The following is a 10,219-nucleotide window of genomic DNA, read 5'->3' as shown; positions in this document are numbered from 1 at the left end:
GATGAAACTAACCAATCACAGTCGTTGCGTTCCTCCAAGGAACAATGCTTATGATTGGTCAATTTCATACAACACATAAGAAAACCAACTAATCAGAGTTCTTTATTTTATGGAAAGGAAGAAAACGAAGGACTTCGATACATTTTTATTGGTACATTTTCTTATGCATTACGTGTTATGCGTTATGCAAGAGGCTGTGCTCCCCGTTTTAATAGCCATTAATCATAAATCAAAAGTTAGAACTGGAAATTGACCAATCACAGTCGTCAATTTCCAACTTTATGACTAATGGCTTATTGTAGAATGGCCATTACCACCAACAAGATACTATTAAAGACCGTCAACCCTGGGCAAATTTTCGGCGGTATAAAAAGGGACCGGAAGTAATTAAAGAACATGCTGACATTATCGACAATTAATATAAATTTGCTATTATCATACATTGTTAAATTCATAATTTTTCATTACATAAATGTTCCATAAATAAATATGCATACTTGTAGAGCTATAATATCCTATATATTGCAAAGTTACAATTTTTTCCCTGCAGTTATCATCTCTGTTGATAATCAAACTTTGACGATAACACTGAAAAAACAAATTTAAAGAAAAATCGAGTTGAATTCTAAATGCATAAATATGTTTACTGAACTAATAAATCATAAAGTTAGTACAATATTATCAGTTTTTTAACTCTTAATTACAATATTCACAAGGACGCGAACTCTCCCGTAAGGATGTTTGTCTTTAACAGTATCTCATCGATGCCATTACAATCGAATGGGAGGGGTGGGGGGATGATTCTTCCCCCTCTCCCATTCTTTCCAACACCTGCCAACGACTTCTCCCTCTCCAGCGCGCTATCAGTTGTACAGCAATACATCTGTTCCCGCTTCTGTGTTCCCGCCAAAGTCTGATGACATCCAATGACTGCTCGTCACATCAAAATTGATTGAGATAACGGCAAAATAGATAGAGCAGCATTCGTAAAGTGCATAAGCAAACGTGATATTTTCCATTCTCTCTTCCCATTTTTACCTTCGATACGTGTTCTCACGTTTCAATCTGGTCTTGTGTTCGTCTTAACCTCTAATCTTCGTCCAGAATCCGATCTTCATTCCGTTGATATGTCTATTAAATTAAAAACTTTAGACGGGAAGAAGATATCGCTGAAAGTTACCAGATGTACCACTGTGGAAGAGTTAAAGGTATCGTTTATCACCTTATTTACTATATATTGTAAGAATATAATATACATTAAGCACAACAATGAATATCATTTATGTCAGAGCTATTGTGCCCAGACTGTTGAAAAATATTTCGAATTTCGTAGATGATTTCAACAGACTAGGTCCTCCAATATCATCTGCAAAATATTGCTACCAAATATTTTTCAACAAATCTGAAACAATAATAGCAGCAGAGAAAATCGTTCCTTGAGTGTTCACTGAGCAAAAAAGGGATTAATCTATGATTAATATGTTTATTTATTATAATTCATGTAAAATAATTTGTCTATTATAAATAATTTGTAATATAATAGAGCGGTTTTCTCTGCTGAAAGCAACTAATTTATTATTTTGTACTAGAAAGTCTGTCAAAGTTAATGGAGAAATTTTTAAGCATTTCTTGTAAAGCATTAAATAGAATAATGAACATTAGGTCGTAATCACGCTATAGGTTGTCAGTTACTGGTTTTATTTTAGCCGATCATGATGCAGCAAGTATAGATTAGTTGAGACGTGATTGATGAAAATAAAACAACTGACAACCTGTAGCGTGATTATAGCCTTAAACAATATTTACTATGTATTATTTATGTTTTTTTTTACTATAATACATATTGTAACCGATCAGATTTCAGAATCAGATACACAGGTTGTTTTGTGTCTAATCTTGTAACTCTGTTGAAGTTGTTATAAATTATAATTTCAATTTGAACGTCTTTCGAAATATTTATATATTCCCTGAAATATTGAAGATTCGATTATAAATATTATATTTGACAATATATATTTATATGGATGTTTTTTGTTATTCAGTGTGAGGTTGAAAAACAGCTGAATGTTAAAAAGGACTTGCAACGATTATTCTTTTCTGGAAAACAATTAGAAAATGGCTATCATCTTGCTAATTACAATATTAAATTTAATGATACTATATTGCTTATGGTAAAGACAGTAGTAAATGATATTGAGAACAAAGAAAATACAAAAGAGGAAAAAGTGGACGAAGAAAAAGAATTAGAAAAGGGAGCACTAGAAACAAATTTAGAAAAAGCTGAGAGTTTATATTACAAAATTGGTGATGCGGTTGATTGTATGTATGACAAGACTGGTGCCTGGTATGAAGCTATTATAAAAAATATTTATAAAAAAGAAGCTCAAATGTTCTATAAAATATCATGGGAGTTTGATAACACACTATGTCCTGACGATATACCCGAAATACATATACGACCGCGTGCACAACGTTCTATATTATTTGATGAATTATCCATTGGTCAAAAAGTCATGATTAATTATAATTTGGATAATGCTGAGAAAATTGGACTGTGGTATGACTTCACTATAATTGATATAATAACGAAAAGAAAATTACAAGAGTTGTTTGGACAATTGCATATCAACAGGTATGTCTTCGTTCTGTCATATCAGCATATAAAATAAGATAATAAAATGTAAAGTTTAAAATGTACAAAAATTACACAAAAAAATTTTGATTTGTATTAATTTTTTCTTCGAACACAGCGATACTGCTCTTTGCATTCGAAAAAGAGTCAAAGAAGAGATATACGTTATAGAAGTACCCAAATTATTAACAGAGAGAACTGCAGAAGACGAACGATTAATGATGAGTAACGGCAAACGCAGACCTACAGTTCCTAATTGTGATGAGTGCGAGGACAATCCTGATGAAGAATGTCGAAAGTGTGGTTGTAATATCTGTGCAGGCAAAGAAGAAGAGGATACACTTTTGATTTGCGATGAGTGCGATGATATGTTTCATATGAAATGCCTGAACCCACCACTTCTAAAACTGCCAGAAGAAACTGATTGGTATTGCCCTGGATGCAAAATAGATGAAAACGAAATTGTCAAGGCATATATACTTTTATTGATAATTTACTACACTTTTTATTATCAGTGCCGTTACTATTCTATTTATTACAGGCAGGAGACAAATTGAAAAAGACAAAAAAGAAATTTATCTGCTCTGAAAAGGAGCGAAAGTGGGGTGGTGGAATGGCGTGTGTTGGGAGACAAAAAGTCTGCGGCCTTGTTTCTTCTGATTATAGTGGAGAAATTCCGGGTGTGGATGTTGGTACTACTTGGATGTTTAGAATACAGGTAAAGAAAAGAAATGCTATGTAGTTTCTTCCACGTAGTGTCTTGATCTTGATAAATCTGTCTTCCAAATGAATATGAAAAAGAGATCTCTTTAGGTTTCGGAAGCGGGAGTGCATAGACCGCCCGTAGCTGGCATCCATGGACGAGAAAGTGATTGTGCATATTCTATTGTTTTGTCAGGTGGATATGCGGAGGACTATGACAACGGTGATGAGTTTTTATATAGCGGCTCGGGTGGTAGAGATTTGTCAGGTATTCTATACCAAATTAAAAATAATTCCTCTAATCAAATTCTCTAATCAAGTTAATTCTTCTAATCAAATTTAATATACCGTTTTCGAATATCTTGTTTTTATTTTTTAAATAAAATTTGCGATGGATTGCAACCAATTCATGAAATATCATTTATTTTATATTTTTTATTTTCACAACCGTTTCTCTAAAATTTAGATTTTTTAAATAATTAATATAACTTTTTATTTTGTAACATAATATATATTTTTTTTAATTAATTTCATTAGATCTCTATTTTTTAGATTAAACTTTATAGTTGGCTTAATTGTTGGTCATTTTTGTATTACAAAATGTACTACGCTTTCGACTATTTCTGTTGATTCTACTGTAGGACATCCATTGACGACTACAAAGTGATTTAATAATATATTTAGAATTTATTTTTTATTTTATTTTATTTTTATTGTCAAACAAAAAATACAAAAAGAGTGCACCTTGACCACGGTCATCTGACGTTAACGATCTCTGTTTAGAATTTATTTCACATTCATAGCGATGAATTTAGATGATACTGTTTTTTGTTCTAGTAATTACGATGATTAGTTAATTCTGTTTGAATTTTAAATTGCGTTATATTGTTTTAACATTGAGAATGACCCGATTGGAGTCGAAACATATGTTTTAATAACTTTCTGTTTGTTTTTTAATAATATAGCATCAAGAACCTTACTTGGCTCATAGCCCTATTCTCATTATTTTAAAAAGAATTATTACTTATCATAATCCAATCATAAAATGTGTCTATATATATTCAATGCACGTACACAGGCAAGCATATTTGTATTTATATTTATATTTTTTATGGATATGCAGGTAACAAAAGAACCAATTCACAAAGCAAAAACCAGGTACTACAAAGAATGAATTTGGCATTAGCTAAGAATTGTAATGCTTCCTTAAATGAGAAGATTGGTGCGTCGGCTGGGAATAATTGGAGAAATGGGAAACCAGTTCGAGTTGTACGCAATTATAAATTAGGGAAATTTAGTAAATATGCACCGAAGGAAGGTAACAGGTACATCGAACGCATTATTTACTCCTATAGATCTGTAGTATATATCACTCGTTAACGATCCTTCTATAACAATTTTTGATTCTCTCACAGATACGATGGTTTATATAAAGTAGTGAAATATTATCCTGACACAAGTAACGGTTTTCTCATATGGAAGTATGTATTAAGAAGAGACGATCCTACTCCCGCACCGTGGACTAAAGAAGGAAAAAAGAGAATAGAATTTCTTGGTCTAAAGATGTTGTATCCTGATGGATATCTGAAGCAAGAAAATAACACGAAGAAAAAAATCTCGGCTAAGAAACGATCCATCAATGGCAATGATGAAGAAGGCAGTGTGCCTATTAAGAAATCTAAAAAGTCTAAGTTAGTTTTCGATTTGGAGGATAAATTGAAAAATTTAATAGAAAATGATAAAGTAAATGCTAAATTATGGGATGAATGTAGAGCAACGTTGATCAATGGGAAGCCTGCCTTCTTGGATTGTGTTTCAGAGAGGTAATATACTTTATATAAAGTATTAAATATTTTTTTAAGTGATCTCTCACAGTAATCAACCTGACACTTGATACAATAAAATTTTATATTTTGCAGGTTTAAATGCGCTTGCTGTCTTGGGATACTTTACAATCCTGTAACAACACCTTGTAAACATAACATTTGCTTAAAATGCTTAAAACGGAGTTTTGCTTCCGAGATTTATTTCTGTCCTGTATGTCGATACTCTCTAGGTAATACTTATGATATGAAGGTCAATGAGATATTATCGTCTGCATTATTATTAATTTATCCTGGTTACCAAGGTGAACGATAATATCGTCTTCATTAAATTATTGATATAACTTGCTCATTTTATGTTATTTGTTCGGATCATAGAGTTAAATTTTCTTTCATCTTATTTTAAATCAAATTTAATGTTATCTCATTTATTTGAATTCTAAATATCGAAGTCGTGATATATTTAGATCTTGAATTGGTTTATAATAATTTTGGAGTCTACATACTTTAAATATTTATACTCTAAAATTATTCTCAATTTATCTGGTAGTGTACTCGGCGCTAAGCATGGCGCGAGACACTGATGTACCACCTTTATGCGAGCCGGTCTCATATTCTTTATCTAAACAAAATGAGAATCTTAATTCCTTGATATATATAAAAAAAATATAATAAATTCGGCTATGGGAATTAGCGCTGTATTAAAAGCGCGATAAATTTCAAATATTAAATTTTGTCTTACATATTTAATTATTATGACTTGCGTTAACATATATTGTTGTGGCTGTATGCTCTCCATTATTTATATTTTGTACTTGTTAGCCACCTTCAAACATTTTAAATTTATTTATTACTTTGTACAAATTAATAATTAAATATATATTCGTAGCCGAATTTATTATAATATATTTTTTTATATTCCTTATTGTTTTCAACGTAATTTTGATACTATTTTTATGATGAACAAAATTGACAATTTTATCAGTGTGGAAATTATATTTTTATATATATATTTATAATATACCTAGATTATGATAAATCACAAAAAAAAATATAGAAATTATAAAAATTTATAAATTACAAAAAAACATGTAATTTACAAAAACTACAATGTATCTTTTTACAGAGCAATTGATAAAATGTTATTAATTTTAAGCTTGATTTAAAATCAAGATTTTAAATGCTATAGGACATAAATTTTTTATTTGTATGAAAATCGAATAAATAATTTAGTCAAATGTTTTATATAAGAGCAAGTATTTACATCAGTATTGTAAGACTTTTATGTTACGTAATTCTGTTAAGCTGAGGGCGTCGAGTAGCTTGCTATTTGATACTCGAGATCTATCCAGGTTAATTTCACCTGCGCCCACATGATTTTTCGCGGATTTTTTAAGGAGCCGAAAATGGCTCCATTTGGTGATTAAGACATCTTCAATCACCAGTGCCGTTCGGCGTTAACTCCGATTTGGATCGTAGTGCCATTGAATGGATAAAATAATATTAAATTAATAGGATTATTTTAGCTATAAATCTATTTAAATATTTAGTACTTTTTATGTGTTAATTTGTAGATTAATACACTCAATCAAAGAAAAAACGATGCAGCAGAAAAATTTACAAAACTTCAAATGCTCGTAACTCGGTAAGTAATTATGATACAGTGTTTAAAAAACGAAAATAAAGTTTGAAGTCTACTTTGAGAAACTTCTAATGCTGATTGAGGCATCAATAATTTTCCAATGGCCGATGAAGACATGTAAAAATAACAAGTAGAACCTCCTGTTTCCAAAGTTGCATGGAGTAAAGGAGTTGACAGAGCTTAAGATATTTCTTCGGCTACAACTTTTCGCCAAGCTATGACAATTTGGGGAAAAAAAAAAAAAGTTTTTTATATGAAATAATGATGAATTGTGAATTGTAATGCCGCTATTATCAGCTCAAACCATTGAGCAAAAGCGCACTTTGAAGAGGAAATTTTGAAATTTCGTGTTTTTTTAGCTGCCCCCATTAAGCTGTGTCAATTGCTTTACTCCATGCAACTCCAGAAATAGGAGGTCTACTTGATTTTGCAGGTCCATTGGAAAATTATTAATGCCACTCAATCGGCATTAGAAGTTTCTCAAAATACAGACCTAGCTTAATTTTCGGTTTTTTAACACCTCTGTATCATAATTATTTATTGAGTTATGAGCATTTGAAGTTTCATAAATTTGTCCAACTTTTCTGCTGTTTCTTTGATTGAGTGTAATTTATATAATTTTGTATTAGAGGAAGTGCATCCAATATCGGACAGTGTCCTATATCGAATGATGTCAATATCTTTTGTCTTTATGGAATATAAGTCTCGGTTCACAACTTTGCTTTAAAAGACCTTAAGCCGAAAGAGGTTAACCCCGGATCTACAATAGATGTTTTAAGCCTGAAACTGTAAGAAATTGACCGATTACAGTCGAATGTAAGGAGAATAATTAATTGTGATTAATTGTTCGTCCATTTCTTAAGGCTTAAAAATCTTATTGTAGATTCGGACTAAAGCGGTATCTACAATAAGATTTTAGGATGTAAAACTTAAACTTTAAGTTATAGAAATTGATTAATCATAGCCAATTTGTCTCCTCACATTCGATTGTGATTAGCCAATTTCTTAGACCCAGACCAATATACTAATAATAAGTTGGTACAACATGCTTTAAAATGATTAATTATAATACCTGTATCAAGTGCACGATGTAAACTAGGCCATTACTGATTCTCATTTTCGATTCTTTCCAATTTTGAGAAAACCTTAGGTCCGATACTGGGTGCACTTCCTCTCTATGTATGTTTCGAAAAAAGCGATTATCAAGTTGGCAGGATCACTTCAAAATAAAATAAAAAAAGAAGATTAAGATCAGAAATTAATAAGATGGAATTAATACAAAATTACCTTTAACAATACAAATTAATACAAAATATATTCATAAATATATAATGATACAAAAAAAGTACTAAATATATTCAAACAAATTTGAATTGATTTTACTGATAAATAGAATTGGCTTAAGAGAGGTTATCATGTAGAAAGGTTTGGTATATTTTACTCGAAAAATATTATATAAAAATTAAACTTTTATAACATAAGTACATGATAAGTAATGAAGGTACACAATATTATATGTGCATATATTGTAAAACTGCAGACTGATCAATGTCACTTGGCATATCTAATAATACAGGCCTTCAAAAAACTTTTTTTTACTCAGAAACGACAGTATGTAATCAATAAATATAATCAATATTTAGCGAATAGTGCAACGTTGGCGTATACATTGGCCATATCATTTGGAGGTGCCTTAAGGCTGGTGAACATACTCTCCTGCAATATATCTTTTTTTTTTTATTTTACTGTGCTGATCTATATATAATTATAGGTCATTTTTGTAAATTTTTTCATGTCGAATTCGAATTCGTTTATGAGAAATTTTAATCTAAAAATGCCTAAAATAGGTCTTTTTAGCACTTTTAGTTTAAAATATCTCGGAAATCTGACATGATGGAGCAATTTGAGCACTGATTTTTGTGATGGATTTGGTTTTTGCATGCCAAAAACTTTCGGGATTATATACTGTCGTTTCTGGGTTAAAATTCATATCTGCTTGTGTAATTAATAGAAGTGTCACATTCTATATATTATCTTACTACATGTTATGATTAGTTTCTTTTTTATTCTTACCGGAGTTTTATAATGAGTCGGGAGTCGATTATCGGAAGTAAATAGTTTTTACCAATCTCAATCTTATTAATGAATTATTGACTACCTTTATATGACATCTTTAATCAAGTTTAATAACATCCGCAATTATGAAACTGGCCAATCACAATCATTCCATTCTTCACAGGAATAGCTATGATTGATCAGTTTTATAAACTACAGATGTTATTAAACCCGATTAAGGATGTCATGTAAACAAAGTCATTGTTATGAGTACATATATATCATATATCTTATTTTAAGCGTTTTTATCAAGCGATGGTACCACTTCGCTGATCCACTTCAGGTAATCGCTGTTTCCATTTTGTATCTAAAATATAAATGTTTAAATAGTTTGTATCTTTAATCATACAATTTATGTGCCTTGTATTCATCCAATTATATCATTCATTATATCAAACTATTGTTGTTTTGTCTCTATTTTTTATTTCTCCTCCTCGAGTGTATAAAAGTATTACGAAATTATTCTAACAAAGTAAGATACGCAAATTAACTTACGGGCAAAGAGATTACTTCACAAATTGTATACGGATGATTTTCTCTGAAAAAGATCAAGTTATAAACATTGACATATTTTTAAAATAGACATATTAGTCATGTCTTTAACTCACTTGACATATTTTGTTAGAGCATCTACTTTCTCCGTCCTAGTTTTTATCATCTATAGTTTATGCGTAGACAGATGGTCAATAATAATTTTATATTTGCATAATGTATACTGAATGTATACAAAGTTTGATAAATCTTTCTTACCAGCAAAAGTTCAGATTCTTCTTGTATCTTTCCTTCCCATTCGTATCTGTAAAGGCAATACTTATTCTTTAATCAAAAGTCTTTGACAGACTGAAAGTTTTCCCTAAGACTATTGGGGAAACAATTTTTCAGTCTGTCTAAACTAGGATATTTCAAGATTAAATAAAATTTTTACGTTAAAGTTTGTGCAAGTCTTTTTCATGTGCATAATACACAAGCAATGTAAAACATATAAATGATTATATAAATTGGATAATACAATACAGAAAGAAATAATTAAGTTATATAATTTTATGTTAATATATTTAATTTTAGTATTGATAAAATAAAAATATATAAGCGAGATGGAAGCTTTTAGTACAATCTATGATGCAATAACAAAGAATGCAGACTTTAATGATTTATACCGTATTTATAATCATTTGAACTACGCGCCAAGTTGGATTTCCAAACTTATAAACGCAATCAAACTACTATAGTAATATAAAATTAAATTGATAAGCAATTTAATAATTTGATGCTCAATTTGACATTTTATTAGAAAGATGTTTATGT

General features: G+C 30.2%; 2 protein-coding genes across 2 annotated transcripts in view; one reads left to right on the top strand and one right to left on the bottom strand.

The window, feature by feature from the left end:
• The first annotated feature begins 839 nt into the window (after positions 1–839).
• Positions 840–5,833, top strand: LOC108747544 (E3 ubiquitin-protein ligase UHRF1-like). Its single transcript, XM_018485104.1, has 8 exons — positions 840–1,208; positions 2,043–2,632; positions 2,751–3,102; positions 3,174–3,350; positions 3,446–3,602; positions 4,458–4,659; positions 4,750–5,157; positions 5,254–5,833. The coding sequence occupies exons 1-8, from the start codon at positions 1,128–1,130 to the stop codon at positions 5,471–5,473; spliced, it is 2,187 nt and encodes a 728-aa protein (XP_018340606.1). The 5' UTR covers positions 840–1,127; the 3' UTR covers positions 5,474–5,833.
• Positions 5,834–8,569: 2,736 nt separating this feature from the next.
• The window catches only part of LOC108747533 (protein CutA homolog), a 3,731-nt gene continuing 2,081 nt past the window's right edge, over positions 8,570–10,219 (bottom strand). Inside the window, exons 3-6 of the mRNA XM_018485094.1 lie at positions 9,665–9,710; positions 9,523–9,572; positions 9,410–9,452; positions 8,570–9,221 (exon numbers count right to left, since the gene is read on the bottom strand). Coding sequence (XP_018340596.1) covers positions 9,150–9,221; positions 9,410–9,452; positions 9,523–9,572; positions 9,665–9,710 — 211 coding nt within the window. The 3' untranslated portion in view covers positions 8,570–9,149. The remainder of the gene's footprint in view (positions 9,222–9,409; positions 9,453–9,522; positions 9,573–9,664; positions 9,711–10,219) is intronic.

Source organism: Trachymyrmex septentrionalis, unplaced genomic scaffold, assembly GCF_001594115.1.
Source record: "Trachymyrmex septentrionalis isolate Tsep2-gDNA-1 unplaced genomic scaffold, Tsep1.0 scaffold2, whole genome shotgun sequence".
Lineage (NCBI taxonomy): Eukaryota > Metazoa > Arthropoda > Insecta > Hymenoptera > Formicidae > Trachymyrmex > Trachymyrmex septentrionalis.
Note: the sequence above shows the minus strand (reverse complement) of the source record. Positions and strands in the feature narration are given on the sequence as shown.

What these genes read in the sequence shown, in the direction of transcription:
- LOC108747544 (XM_018485104.1), top strand. Translation starts at nt 1,128, where the DNA reads ATGTCTATTAAATTAAAAACTTTAGACGGGAAGAAGATATCGCTGAAA. An exon ending in ATGAAAACGAAATTGTCAAG is followed by an intron (nt 3,103 to 3,173) that starts GCATATATACTT and finishes TATTTATTACAG; the next exon opens with GCAGGAGACAAATTGAAAAA. An exon ending in GGGTGGTAGAGATTTGTCAG is followed by an intron (nt 3,603 to 4,457) that starts GTATTCTATACC and finishes ATGGATATGCAG; the next exon opens with GTAACAAAAGAACCAATTCA.